Here is a 22,638-nt window from a genome sequence, read left to right on the forward strand (position 1 = left end):
TTTATGCCTTTTGAGTGTGTCCCTCTAGGAAGTTACTGCAAAGATCTTATTTTGCAGTAACGACGTATACCAAGGTTTCTCAGCCTGGAGGGGAATAGTGACTGGTGTTTGCCTTCCACTTGGCATGCTTTGGAGCCAGTACATGTTACCAAGCTTTACCATCCAGTGATGACACGGATGTGCACTAGAAAAGGTCTGCAAATGTGATGACTCTGTCTGTCATAGAATCCTGTTCCTATGTGGGACACCAGATCTAACCCTCTGCATTGGAGGTGGGGCTTACTGCTGCTTTTTGCCAGTGATATCCTATGTTACAGGTTTTAAGAACACTGTCTCATATGCAAGTATCTTCATTCTTGTGAGTTTCTGCCCTTATTTCTATCAATAATGAAATGAGAACAAATGCTCTTTTGCCTTTCAAGCAGATTATCCATTGAACGAAAAATCTTGTTATTTCTGGAAGACAGGGTTTCCAGTGACTCCTTTCGTCTTCCAACCAGTCCAGATAACACAGAAATCAACCAGAAGCATTTGTATGGTGAAGAGTGGTTTTCTAACCACATTCTGCACTGTCACTTAGCTAGAGCTTGTGTTCAGGACATCAACACCCTGCTTAAGAAAGAACAAGCTGGAGAATAGTTGCTGATGGATTTTGTGCTTGATCCAGTCAGACTCAGTGAGTATAGGTAGACCTGTGCTAGTCCTGAGTTTGCCCAAATTTTTCTATCTCCAAATAGTACCAGAAAAGGCACTGGAGTGGCCTTTCAGCGTAGGCTTACAACACAGAGTGTTGGGTTGACACACACAACTGCCTGTTGGTTACTGGTTTTGTGCAAATTGCCCTCTTTATTACACAACTAAGTTCACGTGCAACCAGTTTGACCTCTGTTATGACCAAATGCGATAGAGCTATTCATTACTGGTTCTTCAGGGAGACAATGGTTTAATAACTATTAGCTGGGTGATAATAAACTACCATAGTCATCTGAATTCTCAAGTCTTCCACAGTTCTTTCCTTTTCATGGATCATTTTCTTAAGAAAGCTGAGATTATCAGTCTTTCAGAATTGGAATAATTAGACTATGTACTTGTCTTTAACAGAACAAGTTGAGAGTGGGTGTATGGGGGGGAAATTGAGATATTTAAGATGTTTTCTTGTGAGCAATTTATCTACCTGGAAAAGTCATCTGCAAGTATTGATCATTACGTCACAGAACAAGACTGGAAACTTCATTCTTTTTGCTACGAGTTGGCAAGATCTGTTTTCAGAATCACTGGGTGTGTAATCCGTTCCTGTTGAGTATGCAATGACAATATATTTCTTATCATTAGATCAACCCTCTCCTCCCTCCACCCTGAGACTGCTCTGATACATGCAGATCCAGTGGATGTAATTATTCACCACAGTTTTCATCAGGTTTTTAAAATATAGTGAACCCATTCAAATGTTTGTGTCATTGAAATGCTCATACTGAAACAATTATTTTTTCTGACCTAATATGAAAGACTTAGAGCGAAATTGGTTTGTCTCCAGCCACACCTTACAAAACAGACATTGATGCAATAATTGTTCATTATCAAAACCAAGCCAGTATCTGAAATACTTGGCTCCTAATTAAGAAAGATTTTTCTGGGCCAGGGCCAGAGCTTGATTTGCTGTTGGTAATAGCTTTGCTGAAATGGAAGATGCTTCCCCGGCTTGCACCACTAGAATCTGACCCATCCAATCCCCCGGGTATTCAGGTAGATCTTGTAGTGGAAAGGGCCTGATGTTACAGGCATCGTGGTTCAGAGGAAAGGAGAGTCTCGGGCTTGCATGCTTGTGGAGAAAGGTGGGGAGCAGGTCTTGATCCCTTTATTTCTGTGAGTAAGGTCCACTGAGACATGAGCACAAGGTGTCTTGTACACTGTGGTGCAGAGAATTGCTGTGTGCCAAATGACTGTACTGTGAGCATAGCTTTGAGAAACGCCTCAATTCCCTGAACGCACCCAGATGTCTACCTGCCCACCCTGCCCTTCTTTTTAAAGGGCACATCACCGTTGCAGCTGTGTAGGTGGCAACTCTCCCTTGTTCTGCTGCACACACACACAGCCCCGAATGTGGCATTCCTCTTTCTGCTTCTCCCCGCTCCCCCTTCCCAAACTCCCCTTCCATGCCATGGTTCCTGCAAACTTCTCCATAGGATGTTCAGCTTTCAGCTGTAGCCTATTGCTTTATTTGTATAGTTCTTCCTCTAACCTGCAAAGGAATGAATCCCGGAAAAATGGCACGGTGATTTTCATTGTGCCCATTCAATAGCTAAATAAATTTAAAGATTCCTTTAATTGTTAAGTTACTACAGGGCAGGAGTAGCCCATAGAGAAATGACTCCTCTGAGTGTGAGCAGGACAATTTTCCTTACTGCTTTTTAATGCTAACAATAACAATGTTACCATGGCGACTGCCACATCACATCGGTTATCTGGAAGATGCAGAGTGGCTGCTGAAAGATCCCATTACACTGACTAATGTGAGTGGTGCGCGAGGGAGGGAACACGCTCTAATACACAGAGATTTTTCTCACTTTGGTGATAATTGCTAATGTGGCTGAGGTGTTGTTTCCAGGCTGCACAGCGCTCGGATGGGCTGTGTGATCCAGGAGAAAAAGGGACAAAGGGGAGGAAAATCAGAAAGGTGGCAGGCACAGGGGAGCAGTGGTAACAGCATTCAGGAACCAGCATCGGGGATGTTATGTATAGTGGTGTCCTGTTCAGCCTTGCCTTCAAAGAGGGGCTTGGAGAGGTGTCAGTATGAAGGGGTTGATTTCAGTCTCCAGGGTCTGATTTGGAGGCTTACTCCTTTGGGAATTCTCAACTATCATCAGGCAATCGCCTTTGCCAGTGGGCTCAGATGCAGCGGGCATGTTCTTTTTGCAGGGGTGTCAGGCAGCCCTCATTTCACCGAAGTCTTCTCCAGACAGTGATGGAGTGAGTTGTCTCTTTGCCTTGTCTTTGAAGGTTGAATATTTTTCACTGCAGTACAGGGGGTCACAGTTTCTTCTTCTTTCTCCCAAATCCACTGCCCAGCCCTGCCTGGCCTTGCATCTACTTACATCTGAAGCAAACTAGCACCTGCATGGATTCAGACTCTCATGTGTGTATATGAAAGGAAGTGAGAAATGTTGCTCATCATCTTTCTGCCTGAGCTCAGAAATCATTCTTCTCTTCCTCTGGCTGTAATGGGCAGAGAAGAGGATGGGTCATATCTGTCCTAGTTGGTCTCACAGCTTGCATGGAGGTAGATTGATGGAGGCATTTGTGATCATCAGTGACAATTTGGAGCTGTGAGGATGAACGGAATGTGAATTTGCGGCTCAGCTGCCAGAGAACAGGTATTTCTGATCACGTCCCCAGGTATGGTGCTATAAACCCTGCAAGCTTTCCCCTGTCTGGGTAAAAGTCTGTGGGTTTTGTAAGAGTTCCCAGCTAATACGTGGCTTTCTGGTACAGGCCAGGTCCCAAGAAGGTAAAGCCAGGAAGAGATTCTGTGTCAAAAACACATGCAAGAGTAGTATATTTTGATTTAACTAGAGTGCTCTGTGTGACTGGGTTAGGGACCACTTAGCAAAGCAAAGAAAAAAAAAAAAAGACATGGTTTTTATTTGAAACGGACCATTCCTTAAAGTGTATTCTTGTTTTATATTCTTTTTTACAGAAACACATACACATACTCTTTTGCAAAGTCAGATAAAGGACCTCAAATATATTTTATTTTTGCCATCTGGGAGCACTGACAGAGTAATCAGCTGAAGAGATTTGTTCGGGGTTATTTTTTTCCTTTAAATGATTTTTGGAGAGAAGAAGAAAGTTAATTGCTATGCAGAAAACATCTAAAAATGGAAGTCACAGCGAATATTCACGTGACTAAGGGTTTCTGGGGTAGACCTGCTGAATCTAAATTCTCCAGATCATGGTATATTGGAGGATGAAAGGAGTAACAGAACAGAAACCTCAACTGACCCTTTGCTTTGGAACAAAATGCTTGAAAAAGATTTTCATAAGGGACTGCATGGAGATACCCATTCCGCTAATTACAAAATGTAATTGCAGTTTCCATTTAGTCTGAATGATTTCTTACACTGTGTCTTTGTCTTCAAAAATACAATGCCATGTTTCCTTCTGGTACCTCTGCCACCCCACAGTAAACCCTATTTGTTGAGTAATTTTCTTGTCAGCATTTGAGGTGGAATGAAATATGCTTAATGCTAGTTTGGCTAATGTAGCAAAAGGGACCAAGTGGGACGGAGGAGAAAAGAGTTTTCAACTGACTGAAGCCAAGGCAAAGTTTATTGACTGTCGTGAAGTGCATTTTGAGTCTTATAGCCAAACCACAGAATGCTAAAAAAAAAAATATAATCAGGGAAGTGAAATGCTTCACTCGTACATTTTTTTCCATGTAATGTTTCATTCTCTCTATTTATAAAGCAGCACAGGCTGCTGATTGAATGTTAAACAGACCTGAGCTCCCTCTTGTTAGTACTTGCAGATGTATTAAGCCTGTTGGGTCAGATCCACAGCTAATGGAACTGGCCTCATGCCTTTGAAGGCATCATAATCAGCTAGATTATTCATTTTTTGTTGTTTGTTTTTAAAAGAGTAGCTTTTGTAAGTCATTTGCAGCAATAAAGCTTCACATTTCTAATTTAAAATGGAAAGACTTTTAATTCTTAAGTTACCCAGGGGACGCTTTGCTCGCCAGGTCCTCACTTTGTCCTTGTATGAAGCACCCACATAGTAAGGTTTTTAAGAGAAATGGGTGTACTGGACCATGAATGCTGCCATATTAACTTTATTTCCTGACCCATCATGGTAGACATAGATGCTGAAATGCATGTGAATATGTTGACCTTCTGTAAGGAGTGAGCTTCCAATTGATTTTTTTTTTTTTTGACCACAAGAGTGCACTGAACAAAGGTGTTTTAATTTGTGCAAGCTTGACCTTTGCTTTCATTTTATCTAAGAAGTCCATGGGACTGAGGAGTAGTGGGGGAAAGTTATCTTCTGCCCTGGCATATAAAGAGCTTAAATTGTTCTGTGCTTTTTTAAACCCAGTCTTCCGTTGTTGATGGCTGATGGGGAAAATGGTGGTGTCAGATGTAAAATCAAAATGTTAAGAAAGTGATGGAAGAGGCAAATACACAAGAAAACATGCCTGGAGGAATACCATTTTGTGCCCAGTACATCAATACTCAAGTCTGAACGATTTGCTTTGAAAATTGCCCTGCCTGTGGAAGAAGGTAATTTCATAAAGCAGACAGACCTCAGCTTTTCCCTGGAACCAGCCTGACCCTTGGCGGTGGGATAGTGTTGGTGCTTGGGTGGTTTTGCACACATGGGCCCAGAAAAAGCCAAGCTTTTGGGGACTTTGATGCTTGCAGCTTTGGGTGGATCTTGCTGGGGTGTCTGTGAGTACCAGTGGGGGGCAAGCAGTGGAGCTGGACCTGAGTGTGTGTCAGGTGTCCAGGAAAGCAGGGCAAGGAACGCAATCTGCATTTCCCAGGTCTGTTGCCATGTGCTAATCCCCGAACCTGTTCTTACTCAGGGCTCCTAATGCTTTCCCTGCACCAAATCCAGTGTGAGGGAAGCAGGGAGAGGGGAAGATTTTGCATGTATGAGACTCTTCAGAGGTTGAGTCTTGGCAGGCAAAGGGTAGGCAAATAGACATTTTATTGATTACTTGATTTATCTTGTATTCCTCTTAATGCATTTAAAAAGGGCCTTTGATGAGCTGAGGCATCCATTGTCATGTCCCACATGAAGTGACCGCAGGAAATGTCACAGCCAAGGCTTTGCACTATGCCATGGGAAATTGCAGCGTGTCGCTGATGAAGGGTTAGCGGTGGAGATGATGTATCTGTCTGCTGCAATCCCACTAATTGAAAAACCATCTCAAATTAGTGATCTGGAAAGAAGCCTCTTCCAGCATTGCTCAGCTCATGAAATGGTATGTCAGGTGTTATTAGGACCATGGGTTTGGGAAGAAAAGCACTTTCATAAGCAGTGTTCCTGAGTCACCCCACTTGTTTAATTTTGGGGTTTTGTTTAAATTTTGCTGCTTCTCTTTTGAAGGTAGCAGAGTCACAGAAATAAGGAGGGAATGATGGTTGAAAAAGGAAGAAAATATTCTTGTAGGAAGAGGGGAAAAAGACATTTAAACACCTATGTAGAGTATGTAGTAGGCCATGTATTTATTTGGCGTTCCTAGAAACAATATTATAGCATGTCAATATACCAACCTATTCTGATGAAGCATTTTCTTATGCCATTAAATGGCAGAAAAGAAAAAGCAAACCAAACAGCTTTTTATTTACTGAAGTAGAAATTCACTAATATTCAACGGTTGAAGCATCCTTATTGAAAATGGCTTTTTAGAAGTTCCATAAGGAGCGGGGGCTTGGAAACTGAGCCATGAATTTTCCATTCAAGGGATTTGACTTGGCACAGAAAGACGTCATGCAGACCGCAGCTGGCACCAGACACAGTTAAAAAGATCTGAGGCTATTAGTGCCTAAACAGCCACTAGAAATTATATTACATGATGGAGACTGGCTAATATAATTGAGCCAGCTAGTTATTGTGTGCATAATTTAATTATTTGACAAATTGCTTAGAAACACGGTGTTCTTGTTCCACACTCGTGCTGCACTCACAGTATTACAAGGTGCAGAGCAGAAGAATTGCTGGTGGATATGTAGTCATCTCAGAAGGTAGATGTTTCTCTTCAAGATTTGCGAACTTGGAGAAGTTCACTGGTGTGGTCATGGTGGGGTGGTGTATGCAGACATGGGTAGAGCCAACAGGGACATGGCAGGAATAGCAAATGGCCTGAAAGACAGCTAGTGCTGTTTCAAGGGGATACCTTTGAGGCTTTAGGGTAGTTGGAGAAATTACCTTCTCTTTTCTCTACTCTGTGAGTTTTTTGGACTTTGATTGCTGGGCTGTGTGGGCTGAAAGCAACCCATGGAATAGTGGAGCAGATGTGAGATGTTTTTGGACCCCAAGATTATACCATCCTCATGGATGGTGTTCACTGTTCCTAGCAGAATTGCAGCCAAATTGGTTTATGTTTATGAATTCTAAGATAAAGGACCAACACCACCACCCCACCCCCCTGATAAAATCAGCAAAACCCAGCAACTTCTTATTACACAAAGATTTTTAAAAACTGTGAGTGAAATGCCATTTTTGGAGAAGTGCAGCCAAATAATTTTCATCTGCAGAACAGATTAGGCTGTTTAACAGGGAGCTGGGCAATGCACCACACCATTTCTTTGGCTGAGTCTAAACAGTAGAGCAGCTCTTCTTGGAGTGTATTTCAGACTCCTTATCCCCCTGGTCGATGCATCTGAGTGTCCTGTCAGCCTGTGGCTCCCTCCCTGCCTACATTCCTAGGTTTTCTTACAAAAGCAACCTGGATTCAAATGATGGGGTGGCTCACACTTGGATTTCTTCCTGGCATACAGGTGGGAGGCAGCTAGGATAGACAGCTGGATCTGGGAGCTGGGAAGTGCTCCTGAGTCTTTTCACTTTAGCTGTAGCTTTCATGTCGAGATCTAATGTTGTCGATCTTACATCTAATTATCAGGTGGAAGATGTTATGGGATGAAAGGAAAAAATTACCCTCCTGAATTTTACACTGTCAAGCAGAAATCCTTATAATGAGATGTATGAGCGTATAGTGAGATGCCCTTACAGCTGAAACCTTCCTACTGAGCAGCAGGACCTCTGGGACTGGCCCTGTGGCAAATGGATTGATGATTTTGTGATTTTTTTTTCCATGCATGCAAGTTAACTAGGTTGTCAATGGATGGATAGGTTTCCAGGTGTAGTGGCATTGCCATAAACTATGGAAAGAGCCTTGCTGCCCTTATTGCTTTTATGCCCTTCTGTGAAAATAACCTTGACAGAATTTCTGCCAATTTTTCATGTAACAAATTTTGCCTCAGTCAGAGTCTTTCTTCTTCTACAAAGAGAAAATTAGAAACAAAGAGAATGTCTTCAACTGAATTGCCTATTAAAGGTCACAAAATTTCCCAGTACCCAGCCACATTGAAGGTATCTTGGAGAACCAGACATGGCATTGGCAGTGGCAGCCTTTCCTGACAAACTTGAATATGAAGAGAATGAGACTGCAGTGCAGGAATGGACAGAGGTGTCTGGCTTCTGAGGTCCCTTATTCACATTACAGCTGCTAAGACTAGGAAGACTGCAGAATTCTGTAGGGATTTTTCCATGGTAAATAGTCTTTACCTGGGCATTAAACTGACCTCCTTCACGGTAACACACAATTCTTCACTCTGAGAGTATTAACTCTTCTCTGGGTGCTGCTTGTCTGTCTGGTTTTCCTATAGACAGCAATGCTTTTCCTGGTTGTGGCATCTTCTTGGCTGTACTCCCATTTTTGAGCATTTTTGCATGCCTTGAGCAGTGGGAAAGGTGTCCAGAGTCAAACATTTATTTGCCGGGTTTAGAAAAAAAATCGTGCCTGATATCTAAGAAGTGCCACCCACACTGATGAAACCCCTGCTTGCTAGCCTCTCACAAGAGTTGCATGAGCACGGAAGAGATATTCTGCGCTGTTTTCTTCAGACAGATCGATAGAGATCATCACATCATCTGTTTGCATCCTGAGAACTGCTGCACTGAGGTGGCAAATGGAGGGTGGTTTCAAACACCTGGGCACCTGAGGCTTATGACTGATCCACGAACAGCAGGTGGTACTTGCTGAGTTCCTCCAAAGCTATTCTGAATGCAGCTGTTTTCCCCCCAAAGAAAGGGAGCACAGTGATTTTCCACATGAATTTTAAACAGCGGTTGATAAGGCTGCTGCCTGAGTATGAGCAGCGATGGGTTTGAGCTTTAGTACTGGAGTGCAAGGATTGCAGTGCTGTACCGGACTAGCTGACCATCTCATTTGAAACCCATTTTAGTGACCCAGAGGCAGATGTGTCAGAGCGATGTGTGAAAATCCAAAATGGACAATTTCTTACCCCTCTGAAGACACCTGAGCCTACAGAAGGTGACTACTGATTCTAGTGTGCTTTAGGAAACTGAAGGAGATTTAGATGCCTGACTGCCATTGTGGATCTGGGTCTAAGTGAATGCTTTATGTCATCAAATATGAGAACTTGGAGGGGGAAGAAGGGGCTGTGCTTTTTGTTTTATTAAGCCCTACTTCAAGCCATATGGAGGCTCTCCATATGAATGTCTCATCTTTGTGGAATCTTACTGAGCTTCTCCTGCCGACCATATTGTACAGAATAAATTTGTTAGATTAATTGTGATTAATTTCATAGATTAATTGTGGTTTGGGTTAGAAAAAACAACCCTTTACTCTTTCAAAAGGTGTTGCTTCAGAGCTTTGTAGGATGTCTTCTTCTGTGTTTCACCATTTGGTGGCTTGCATTTGAACGCCTGTGTTATTTTCTCCCCCTATCCAATTTTTTTAGCCATTTTTATACTGAGTCCTCACAGTGTGTGACACCATCAGTGGACCCTGCGAACAAAACATAAAGGTGGAATGACAAGCCCTGCCACCAGGGCCACAATTATAAGTTCTGTTCCTCCAGCTGCTAATGCAAGTAATATGTGGCTTAAGTGGGAACAAAACCACCACCCCCCCGACAACTCACCAGCACAGGTTGGATGCTGAATACTAATAGAGAGCCGTCTGCATCCAGTCCCCACTGGGAAAAATAATATTTGTCGACTCAGTTCAAACAGTGCATAAATTTGAGGGAACTGCCATCTGCTGACAGACCCTTCCCCCATTTACACTGCCTGAAAATCCTTCCTTATGAATATCTGCTCTGTGCGGTGGCATTCCCATCAATCTCTGATCAGGATCTGCCTTCCTCCACTTCGTTTTTTCCCCCCAGGTTTTTTCAGAGAGTTCAGGTTCCCCAGGCCTCCAGGGCACCGAAATACCTCACTGGTTTATGTGACAGGCAGTACCAGCCCAGTTTTGGTGTGGAGCTCCCTGCCGGCTCTGCAGCTCAGCAGGTTATCAGTATTGCTGTCAAAGCCCCTGAGGCTCGATTCTTGGAGGGACCCGCAGCTCCCCGCTCTTCTTGACTTCCATAGGGAGTGAAGGGTGCACACCCTCTCTGAAAGCTAAGGGCATAAAGCAGAAATTTTTTTGCCAAGGAAAACAATAAGGAATAAAATCGTAGAAACCTTGCAATGGAAAAGGCTATCAAAAGAATGCCCTGTTGTTTGGATGTGGCATTGTTCTCTGGTTTGTTTTTAAATAAGGCTTTTCATTGTCTCTAGAGAGGGAAAAAGGGATTTTTTGATGAAAAAAAAATCACAGGCAGCAGTTGAAATCAGAGAGTAAGAAGGAGACTTTGATGGACATCATGAAAGCCAGGTTACCTGGAACACCATTGCAATTAGGTATCATCTCACTGGAGCAAAACCTAGTGGCAACTTATGTCCTGTTGCCTGATAAGGATATATTTATTTTTTTTATTGGTGCTGTTGTGAAAATGCACATGTGCTTCATCGATGGGAAAGGTGGAGAGGAACCAAGCCAAGTGCGCTGTTGTTGACATCATCTTTCACGGACGTTAAGGGCCTCTTTCCATGTTTTGTGGAGGATGGGGAGTTTTTTGGTGTGGTAATGATGTTCTTACTTCTCCATTCCAGCAGACACTCCCCTCTGAAGGGAACCTTTGGGAATCATATAAGGCTTTGGGGAAAGGGCAGGCAAATCCCCCCCCTTCCTTCTTTTACCCACTGGAGCAGTCACACGTGACAGATTCATGCCTGCAGCACTTCTAGGTTTTATCTGCTCACTAAATTTTATTTCCCCTCTGTGAGTGTTTATATTGCTTAGAGACTGCCAAGGTTCATGTTAATCATAAAAAAAAGTGGAGGTTTATTAGGTATTGCAGCTCTGTGATTTTTTGGTGTTTGAATGTTAATGAAGCTTTGTATGCTCTGGAATAGCTGGAGAGGTGGATCTTAGCTCTGGCGTGGATTTTTCTTCCCTTTCCTCTGGGTTTTAATGTCTTACATGACATTTCATCCAAGAGCAATTTTACACTATGTATCATCATGTGTAATATTGTGTCACGCTGTAATTTTGCAAGTGCATGAAACGCAGGAGGGAGGTGAGAATGGGCTCAATTACACCCCGGAGGAGGGGAGAGCTCAGCGGAGGGACCTGCTCCTGGGAGGTAATGAATTGGGTGTCAGCGCTTTGCTGGAGCGGAGCGACAGAGCAGAGGGGAATTTATTATTTTTAGGGGCTCAGTGGGCAGACAAGAGGAAAGGAACCAGTCAAATCATATTACTGATGGTCATTTCCATAGGCTGTGCATGTACGTGGGATTAAACAAAAGAAGAGATGTTCATTCTCGCTCCAGACAGCTTGGTTCTTTGTTTTTCTGAAGGCTAAAGGAAGAACTCGCACATTTTAACTGACTCAGAGTGAGAAGCCTTCAGAGCAACTTTAGTGGCAACTCCTGGGGAGGGCAGAAACAAAGGCATTTTGGGTGAGAGAGACATCCCACCATTGAGGGATATTCTCCTTTCACAGCCTCTTCTCTGGGTGCAGTCAGCCCTGATGGATCTCTCTGGGATGGAGCAAATGGGGATGCAGAGGGGGAGAAAGGAACCAGGTAGACATTAGGGCGGGAGGAATCGTAGCACAGGGTGTATGCGTTCTGCTGGTGTGCAGCTTTTGCTGACCCTGACGATGAAGGTTGTATTTACTAAAGACAGCTAGAGGATGAGCAGCTTCATATTGCTCAGGATCAAGAGGTACTTTGTCACTAAGTTACACTCTATGCATTCCCAGATGGCATTCGGTGTAACTTCATTGCCCTTTGTCTCTTCCTTTGCCCTGAGCACAAGTTTGTTCCTTCAGCTTAACCCAAGCAAGATTTCTTTTTTCGTTGTACATTGTATTCAGGGCAGAGCAACCAAATTAATTTTCTGAATTTCTAGCCAGGGCTGCCCTCTAAGTATTGGCTTTGGTAGAGCGAGATGCACGTCTTGCCTTCAAACTAACCTCAAAGGAGACTTGTGTCATTGTCATCTTTGTATTACTACATACATTGTTGTTGGAGGAAGTACCAGGCCTAACATGCTCCCTTTTTAAATGGGGAAGAGTTGATGAACATCTGTTCTACAGGGGGAAGTGTTCTTCCACATTGGTCTGCCAGAGCTGGGTTGTGATAGGTCTTTTTGCAGGGGTGTCTTTTTTCCCAGGTTTTCTGTTGAAACAGTATGGAAACAGTTGGCACACTTAATCCGGGAAGTCTCTCCTTGGCGATTATACTTTTTCAAAGTGACTTCTTTTCATTTTTTTCAGCTGTAATATGACTTCTTTTGGGGGCAGAAATCATGGCAAATTTCATTTCCATCTCCCTTGAATCCGACTGAGACTTCTCCCTCTATGAATAGGGACAAGGCTTCCCCAGGTTGGGAACCCATCGGCTACCATAAAGCTGGTCTGAAATATTTCTATTCAAACTTGCAGGCAAGTGTGCTTTGATGGAGAGGAGGTGGAACCCATATTTTCTTCGTCAGACTAGTGCAATTCATACAACTGTACTCCTTTTCTACCAGCTACCTTTTCAGCACACCAGGACTCTCTTACACATGTTCTCTGATGAGATCCAGCAGTAAGTGCTTCTCCCTCTGCAGCTGCCTTTTGCTTAATTGGCCCATTTTGCAGCAGATTGGGCCCCAAGGAGGAGGTTAATATGAGCAGTTATTCTAAAAGGCAGGTCGGGGCTTCAGTGAACTGTTCATCACTGGAAACGCCTGTTAGCCCCAATCTTGCTACCTTTTTACACTTTATTCTAAAATATTCTTACTTAACAATGAATTTATAAATCTTTCCTGCTAGATACAGACTCCTCAGCGCTCTCTTTCCTGAGTTTTGAACAGGATGTGGCGGCTCAGATTTAACACCACACATGCAGATTTACCTTCACTCTTTCTTTTTGTCTTCAAACAGCCACCAGAATTGTAGCTCTGGATCTTCCAGCATTGCAGGTGGCATTGCCAGAGCTGCTGTACCTTCTCTGAGTAATAGTCCCAATGTGCTGTGTGTGATGTAGGAATACATCTCACCAGGCAGTGCATCTTTCTGCAGGATTGATGAGGGTGAGAACTCTTTTCCTGCACTGCAAGCAATTACAGTGGCCCCTTTGAGTCTGTGCAGGGATTGCATATCATACAGGTTCTCAGAATTACAGCTGCTATGATGACTGCAGGAAAGAAATAGAGCAAAATTCAGTGTGAACCAATATTAAGCAATTAGTATATCTTTATTGATATAATATTACTAATATTATGTAATATCATTGTTATATTAATAATACTATGTTGATGAATTCTGGGATGTGGCCAGTTTGCTCTTTATTAGCTGCTGTTCTTGACAAGCCTGTCCACTATACTGTAGGAATTATCTCTGTTTCCCCGCTTTCTACCATCACCAGTCTCCTATATCATAGCAGAGGAAAACTTCTGCCTGTACCTACTATTCAATTTCCTTGAACACCCATGCAACAAAATAAAGAAGATTGTGACGCAACTGTAACAGCAAAAGGGTGGATGAACCCTGAGTGACTAGATAGAGCTGAAAATTTTGTGGCTCTTCCTTGCTAGGGCAGTAAATGATAATGATTGCCTTTAGTACGGGTAGGTGCAGCCCTGATACTGGGCTGGCGGCACATTTTGGAGGATGAACACATGCGTGGTACTGTGGTAGCATGCCTGCAGGCAGGGGCGTTAGCTGGGGCAGGCACACGGTCCCTGCCATGTCCTACCATTGCCGTTCTCTCAGTAGATGGGTTTTGGTGTGACCAGGGAAAATATGAAGCCCTGGGCATGGCTTCTGGTACCATGATGGGAAAGTGGGATTCAGAAGCAAACAGGTTGAGGTTGTAGGTAGGAAAAAACCTCTTTGATCACTATCCCTCCTGTAAACCCATGCCTGACCTAAAACTTCTGCTGTAGGAACTTCCTCAGCGTGAGCTCTCACAGCTCACAAGAACGTTGTAGCCCCTTTCCCATCCTGCAGAATGTGAGCTGCTGGTGCCCAGTCCCAGCGAGCCAGAGGAAACTGGGGAGCTGCTGCTACTGCTCCCTGCCCATGCTGCTGGCTGTGCAACAGCTTTAAATGTTTCCCCTACTGCTGTGCCCCCTCCCCACCCCCATCATCTCTGCAAGTGAGTTCATTTGATTAGGAACTCTAGTTTGCATGGTAACACTGGAGCCCCAGGGGTTATGATATTCTTTTCGTGCCAATCCAGAACAGTGTGCGACAACAGTCCTGACAGGATGGGTTGCTGTAATTTAGGCAGTAGAAGTTCACAGCCTTTTATGCTGCGTTTTGCTGAATTGCCAGCTGGGACCAAGAAACCTTTGGGGAAGGGGAGAACAAGAGTGCGTTTGGGACCCTTGCTCAGTCCTTAGGGAGGGCACAGCGCAGCTAAAATCAAGGATCGGGGCCTTAGTCCAGACATGTGGATGGAGCCAGGAAACTTGCTGTTGAATGCACAATTTACGGGGGACCTGGAAGGACTGGAGAGAAGGGAGCTACAGCAGAGAAACAGAATGGTGCAGCAAAGGAACCTGCTTGGGAATGAGGAGAGGGGGAATAATTGGGCCTGAAAGAGGGTATTTCGTCTGGTTCCACCAGCACTGGCATCTGCTCTTGGACATGCTGCAGGATTTGCATGCTTGGCCTTTGTCGGTGGTTGGGGTATTCTCCTTTTACAGCTGTGATAAATAGAGAAGGATTCCCTTTCTCCCGCCTTCCCTTTTGCAAGGTACAACTTATCCTTGTCACATCGCCCAGAAGGCACAAAGGGATGTGTGCTACAAGGGCTTCATTCTTCCTACCTGCTCAGCTACCTCTGCTATCAGAAAAGCGGGATGTCGCCATGGTTATGAGGCAGTTTATCTGCACAGATTAGACCCCAAATGTGGACTCTGGCTGCTGGTGGATCCTGCTGAGCCAACAGATGATGCTGTTGGTTGAACAGCTGAGAGCATGGGAACGAAAAGCCACCGAGAACTCCAAATGCCTCAGTAAAACCCATACATTTGCAAGGGGTTAAACACAGGAATGTGCACTCCCGAAGGTCTGCGGGGGATGGAAATGATGTGAGAATTCAAGGCTATTGGATCTAGCATTCATTCAATTACCATGCTTAGTTAAGTACTGCACAGTGGAGTGAAGACTGCAGTCTGTTAGCATGGCTGTTACTATAAGTCATTTAATTATGAGGTTGCTCATATGCCATTTTAACATATGTAGAGTAACATTATCCCTCTTTTGTAGGTCACTATTCTCATAAGTCTGGCTCTTGCATTCCTTGCCTGCATAGTGTTTCTTGTGGTGTACAAAGCCTTTACTTACGACCACAGTTGCCCAGATGGATTTGTTTATAAGGTAAGAAACTTCAGATGGATGAATTGCCTGAGATAATGATAGACTCTAATTCACTACATGGTTACAGTCTAGTCTGCTTTTTTGACCACGCCAAACAGAACATTTGGCAAGAATGTGTTGAAAGGGGAAAAGTGTTATGGGAAATGTGGACTTGCATCTGCCCCCGTCAGCTACTGTTACACTGAAATTGTTGGGATTAGCATTTGGTGAACACTACAGACAGATGTTCAGGAACAATCCGTCATATTTGTGAATGGATTTATTGCAGCTGGAATCCCGCATTTGCTTCCCACACGTTCAAGTGACTGAGGTTTACTGGCATACATTTTAGTGCAAAGCAAACTCCCAGAGTGCTGGCACATGTGTCCTTTGTGAAAGAAATACGAATTTGCCCATGTAGTTCGTTTTAAGGTGCTTTTGACCCTCTATCAAGAACAAAACCATATAACTTAATTGCTAAAGCCCTGCTGCTCAGTGATTTTATATTGCATATTCACAGAGAACTATTTGCCTGGTCTGTTGAGATTTAAAAAAAAAAAAACAAACAAAAGTTTGCAAAATAGTTCACTTACTCCTTACTGTGAATAAACTCATAAACTCACAGGAGTCTTGACCACACTGCGAGTAGTCTGTGGGCTGGAAAATGGAGTAAGGATGTTGGTGTATTAGTCTTTGTGAATTATTCTCTTAGGTTATATAAAAATGAAGTTAGGATAGAGTCATGAATTTCAGAATCAGATCCAGACCTGAACTTCTGAAGAGATTAAAGGTTTTGGACTCAGATTTCAGCTCGTCACATTAAACTGGAAGTTGGGGTGTCTCATAATTTAATAATTATACCTGGGGCCCCTTGTGTCCTTGGTGCTACTTCGACTCCCATGAATCCCAACCAGTCCAACATTCGTTACCATTTCATTGCTCTTTTACAGCTGTTGCAAAGCAAATTGTTTTGTCTGTGCAGTTCTGAGCACACAAGTGTCTGCCCTGGCCCAGCGGAGATGCACGGGCAGTGTCTGCACAGACAAGAAGCTCTGACAAGGGCTGCCGGTTGGGCTACGCTTCCTACCATCCCCGACCAAGGTGGTCATCCTCGAGGTCAGAGATAACACACTGTAACAGAGCAGCACGTCAGAAGCTTACTCTGCCTCTGCCTGTCCTCTGCTGGTCTGAGGATTAGTTCTGGACTTCACTCTACAGAGCTTTCGGTCCAGCACGTGATAAGAGCTGCTCAGCCAGCCCTGCTAGGACTCCAGCAAGGGGCCTCGGCCTCTGTGCATGCCAGTAACGTACCAAACCAGTCAGACCTTCATTTTGCAGTCCTCATTTCCCATCCATGGATGAAATCAGCCTGCAACCGGGGTTGCCAATAGCAACAGGTTTTGAAGGCTGCTGCCCGACTCTAAACTTTGTGCATTCCCACGGCGCTGAAAGGCAGTCGGGGCTGCGCAGCAGATGCTCTCACTGCAGCAAGTCTGAGTCAAACGTCATCTATGCAGACACCTAACCCTGAGAGTTTTAAAGCGAGAGCTTGAGAGTGATGGGACCACTCTTTATTCTCTTGCTTTCTTCCCCTTTCCAGCACAAGCGGTGCATCCCGGCCTCGCTGGATGCGTACTATTCCGCACAGGATTCCAACTCCCGGGGCAGGTTCTACACCGTCATCAGCCACTACAGCATGGCCAAGCAGACCAGCTCCCGGGCTGTATCGCCCTGGCTGTCTTCAGGATCGGTAAACCACGAAGCCAAGGCTGCCAAGACAGAAGGTCATTAAAGTTAACGAGTGATGATGGGCAGAGTAAGAGGGTGGGGGGACAACACCATGTCTATACTGCATTGCTGTAGCTGAGGGTGCTGTGAAAACAGCACGAGAGGAATAAATAAAACCCAAGTGCAGGAGTCATCTTAATGGATATTTCTTTTCGTGCATTGTTCTTGTTGATTTGTAACCGAGTCGAGCTCTTGTACAAAGGCATGTTTGATGTTGACTGTATCTTACGATGTAAAAATATTTTTAAATCATTGCTTAACTATTTGTTAGAAAAAGAAATTAAAAAACAAAAAAAGCAAATTAGATAAACAGCCAGAGAGGATAAAAGCAGCAAAGAGAATCTCACAAAGTTTTATCATTGCTGGAAAGCTGTGACAGAGAAGTCACATGCAGTGAAGGAACAGCTGAAACCCTTTAGAGAGAGGGGTAGAAAGAACCTGGTACAGAGACATTGTGATGTTGTTTAGCTTGCCAAAGGGGGGATATTTTGCTGTCAAATCGAATCTAGCATCAGTGTTCATTGGCTGACAGAGAAATACAAGCATCCCCTCCTCCCTCAAGCATACACACATGCAAACACACATGCACACACACCCCTGCACAGTGGCCTAGGTTAATCCAGAAAGATCTAGGCATTCGTAGAGAGCTGCCACTGTGCTGGTGATCTCAGCTGGGCTCTGAGGCTGAAATCCTGGTTGCTGTTGGGATATGGAGCAGAATGGACAGGACAGAGGCTGCTATAGTGAAATCATGAATATACTTCTGAGCACGGGACTGGGAATCAGGAGATCAGAGCTTTATTTCTGCTTCTGGCACAGATTTCCTGCATGGCAATTTACATGAGGCTTCATCCTTTGGGACCTCTTTCCTGAGGGTCACCAAGAGACAAAGAAATGCCATTATTAATTGAGGAGCCTCTCAAGACTGGTGATAGTATAGAAGAGTATCGAGTCTCTAACTTTTCAGTTAGAGAAACTAACTAAGTTAGTTTCAGTTAGAGAAACTAACTAAGTCTCTAACTTTTCATCCCATGAAATGGGATGCTCTTGCTTCCCTCCTTCAGCTTCAGATACTTCAGTATTTAATGGCTTTCCAGGTAATTAGAGAGGGATGGCCGTAGCATGCTCTCAGGGTATAAGGGTCCCATCAAATCTCTGCTTGCAAACACAGACCAGACCCCAATCTTGATCCAGTCCTGGCCAATGTAAAACATCCTCTCCCCACAAATGGCATGTGCAATTAGTGCAGAGTGGTGGGATTAAAAAAAAAAAAAAAAGATTCTCTTTTTTTCAGAGCTGCAAGCCGTTGGTGCAAAGCGGCTCTGCTCCTCAGTAGTGCAGGCAGGGTGAGACTGAACAGAGTCAGAACAGGAGCAGAGAGCACAGGGAGGGCAAGGCTCACATTTGACTAAGGCTGCTTTTTCAGATTTGTCGCTAGACTGGGATGGAAATTAGGAACTGGCCCCTTCTTCCCCCGCATTGGGCAGTTTTGTCCTCCATTTCGCATACATAGACACTAGAGGGTGTAAATGAGGGCAGAACTCCTCAGTCCTAACAGGCATCATGATAAATAACTGTATAGTGTAGCTAAAAATGTAGTGCCAAATGCCATTGTCTGATTTCCTATTCTTCCTTCCCCTTCCACCTGTAAATTCATTTCTCACTCAAAATGTACAAACCACCCCCTCCACCAACAATGAAAACTCCAGCAAAACCACTGAACAGTTTATAATTTTGTGGTGTATTTTTTGTCAGTAGGTAGCAGAGACTGAAGTATTTTTTGGTGTAATTCTTGAACTTTTCTGACGGGATTAAAATAAAGCTAGATGTGACTGAGTGTCTCTGTGGCTCCGGCAGGTTTTTTTGGGCGACCCGTGCTGTGGGCTGGGAGGTGGTGGGTGGCAATGTCTGTGTTCCTGGTGCTGTTGAGCGTGGCTGCAGTGGGGACTGCACCTTTGCACGGGTCCTGAGGTGGCTCTGGCTTTCAGGAGGCATTTCCACAGCTTGACATTTTCCCCTTTAATCACTGGGGGTTTATCCCCTACCTGCCTGCCCATTTTTCAATTGCAAATAGCAAAACATGAATTAAAGCCAAGCTGATCTTCTGTTGGTGGTTCTTGAGTTTATGGAGGGTCCTCCCCTCCCTTCTCATTTTAAGGCCAACGAATGATAGAAACTTTGGCTGGCAGCAATGTTGTCTTTGCCATCTACTCCCAGTGCAAGTGTTCATCTATGCTGGAGCAGGCTCCTTCAGAAGGGTCGTTACAAAAAGAGTGCTGCAGGGAAATACAGCTGACAAACTAAGAGCCGCAGCTGAACTTTGAAAAAGTTGAGCTCTGTATCCAAACTCTGCAGCTTGGTTTCTAATGAAACCACAACTATATTCATCTCACACTGTTCAGAAAGCAGATTGTGTTTCCTCAAGTCCTTCAACTCTTTGAAATGGAATGATACCCCGGCATTAAATTGGCTCATTCCCAAAGGCTCGAGAACATTTTATAAAAACCTTTGGATGGCTTTCCTTCCAAAAAAAAGTGTATTCAGAGTCGTGAAATTGAGCTACTGTAGGAGAGAAACCACTCTGGTGTTGGAGGTCACCACCGCGTACTTGTGAAATGTATTAAAAGGGATTCAGCGTGCTTTGCAGAATTGAGTCACAGGATAATTTGACCATGGTATTTCTATTGCCACTCTCCCAGTAATACTCTAACTGTATGTTTACTTTAATCTAAAAACCCCAGGAATCAAATCATTTGAATTAAAAGGTTCAGCTATTATTAGATAAGTGAGTCAGTGGGGATAACCATTCCTATTTAATAAAGGAAAGATCAAAATCTGTATGGAGTAGAATGGGGAAAAATAAGACCCAAGGAAGACTCATGGGAGAGCAAAAGAAACCAAACAGCCCAACTCCAGCTGCAAGTTCCATTACTGTGAAAGTTGTTATTTCGGCTTTTGTACAAGCTGCAGTAGAGCTTCCAAGATCAACCACGTATTTTAATCACAGTAACAGAGAGAGAGAGAAAATTGAAAGCGTAGTACATCTTCTTCTTATTTCAGTCTTTAAAAGCCTCCTTCAAGTTTGATCATATGTTTTCAATGCTGATTAAAGTAGCGCATTGGTGATAGTACAGTCTCATCCTGGCTGTCGTCTCTCTGTGAAGTCTAAAGCTCCTGACTGGCTGTACAGAGCAGTGGTTTTGCAAGCTAATGTCTGGGCGAGGGCTCAGTCTTGGCTCTTAATGGTACTGATGAACAAGAGCCTTCCCTGTGCTTCTTCCAACATTTATGTGATGGCCAAGTCAAGTCATCTCCTACCTCTTCAGCTGTGATTGACCCTGCTAAGGCATGAGTCCCTTTGGGCGATCTTCTCTGTTATACTAGATTGCTGCAATGGGCTCAGATTTTGAATTCTCCCCAAAACGTGCTTGTGGACCACTGGGACTGGAAGAGTAGATTTCTCTTCTGAGACAGTCGTGCAGGAGATGGGTGCCTGGACTATTTGTTTGGCCTGTCTGGAGTGGTAGTGAGGGATGAGCAAGAAGCGTCAGTACATGAGTGACCTCATCTTGCAGGGACAAAGGCATCCGGAACAGGCATCAATCCCGCAGCGTGACTGGTGGAACATGTGGAAAAAAAGTAGCTTTACTAAAGGTGTGGTGATGCCGTGATGGAACTCAGCTGCCCCTAGCCTAGGCGCGGGAAAGGAAGGGAGAATTTGTGGCTGTCAGAGCCTGAGAAAGATCGAGAACAAGAGAAAAAGAGATTGCTACCAGCCTAGACATGGAAGCGAGCATTGCTTTTCTGTCCTAACCCACTGACCCTAAAGCACTATATCCTGCTTGACTAATACGGCCTGTCTTGTTTTGGAAAAGCTGCCCCTTGATGCTACAAACATCTGCTGACTGCAGCATGCCCCGAGGGGAATCGCTCTGCCGCTAATTCAAATCCTCTTGGACTGTCTGCAAAAACAGTGTGAGAAAAGGAGACGCTGACGCAGGACCCCGCGGCTGGTGGGGGACACCGGTGGTGAAAACATAGGTGTCTGTCCAGGGTCTTGGAGGTGACTATATGCTTTGGATCCATGTTCGAAAGAAAACTCAAGGCGCTGCCAGTGCCTGTGTTACGAGATCAGAAAAGGAGCAGTCCCTGTCCCTTTGCATGTGATTTTTTTTTTTCCCCTTTATCCTCCTCCATGCTTGCCAGCTGTTTCTGGTTTGTAATAATACCTCAAGTGATAAGTGTAAGGGTCATGCACTGAACTGTCTACAATCACATTTTATACGATTAGTCAGGGTTTTTTTAAAGCACCCTAATTATTACAGTCAAACCGGATTAAGCTATTCCTCTAATAGATTTTCAGTTCCTGTAAAATAGGCCAGAGAAAATGACTTACAGGAGGGGACGGGGGAAGGGAAGGCTCTTCCCTTCCGTCTCTTTGGCCTTTGCTTTTTTTAAATGCAGTGGCAGGGGGGTTACAGGGATCCCACTGAGGGCACTGGATGAGAGCCCAGCAAAGGCAGGGGTCTCTGGGACTCAGCTCCCCTTCTCACCTGGGCGGGTGCCCTTCAAGGGGCAAAAAAGGTAAAAATCCTTTTGATTGGGAATGTCACTTTACTCGGGAGGGTGGCTGCAAGTCATTGGATGAGTTGTGGGTTGCTCCATCCTGGAAAATGATCCACAGCAAGTTGAAGTACAGGAAGGTGATAAATGCGGTGGCATCACGCCTGAACTTGTCACTGGGGAAGGCTGGGCAGGATTAGTGCTGGAGAGGCTTTTGTCAGGCAGACTGCGAATGGGAACAGCAGAGCAAGGGGAAATGGAAAAGCCTCTTACCGGCAGGTTGCACAGTTCATCCCGGCGTGGCCAGTGCCCTGCCCTGCTCCGACACGACAGGATTGCTGAGCCTGAGCCCACTGCGACGGCGGGACCTGTCTGCTGGGGCTGCGCATCACTGCCCTGCGCCGGGGGCTCCTGCCTGGGCGGAGGGGCTGCCGCAGCCCCCGTTAGCGCAGGGTTTGGGGGGCCGGAACAAGCCGCCCCGTGGCTTCCCTTGCTGATAACACAAAGCGTGAGCGCTGCTGGTGTGAGCAATAATGAAAACGCTGCAAACCGAGGCAGCCATTAATAAAATATTTACACCACTCGCGGCGGCATTTTAGATGAATCGCGGGCCGAGGCTTCCCCGTGGCAATGGGTGATTGACGGTGACATTATTACCTACCGCTCCCCTGCCCTCCTCCACTGGCACGGCTTATTGAAGGCCAGTGCTCGCCAGCTGCAAATGGCCAAGGTGTCTCTCCCTTCACAGTCTCAGGGGTTAAAAAGAGACAATCTCATACTACGCGGGGCTGCGCTGTGGTTGTGCAGTCACAAAGCCGAGGGAGGTACAGTCTGCTGCAGCAAGAGGAGCGATG

At 44.7% G+C, this 22,638-nt stretch overlaps 1 protein-coding gene across 2 annotated transcripts in view; it reads left to right on the top strand.

The window, feature by feature from the left end:
• Positions 1 to 17,773, top strand: part of LOC104283843 (neuron-specific protein family member 2) — a 35,842-nt gene extending 18,069 nt beyond the window's left edge. Inside the window, exons 3-4 of one of the 2 annotated variants that reach the window (XM_009882073.1) lie at positions 15,344 to 15,454; positions 17,034 to 17,497. In XM_009882073.1, the coding sequence (XP_009880375.1) occupies positions 15,344 to 15,454; positions 17,034 to 17,225 (303 nt within the window). In that variant the 3' untranslated portion in view covers positions 17,226 to 17,497. Of the gene's footprint in view, positions 1 to 15,343; positions 15,455 to 17,033 lie in introns of both variants that reach the window. The other variant, XM_009882074.1, reaches the window with a different exon arrangement.
• Positions 17,774 to 22,638: the final 4,865 nt, after the last annotated feature.

The sequence above is a fragment of the Charadrius vociferus genome, unplaced genomic scaffold, assembly GCF_000708025.1.
Source record: "Charadrius vociferus isolate BGI_N301 unplaced genomic scaffold, ASM70802v2 scaffold3, whole genome shotgun sequence".
Classification (NCBI taxonomy): Eukaryota; Metazoa; Chordata; class Aves; order Charadriiformes; family Charadriidae; genus Charadrius; species Charadrius vociferus.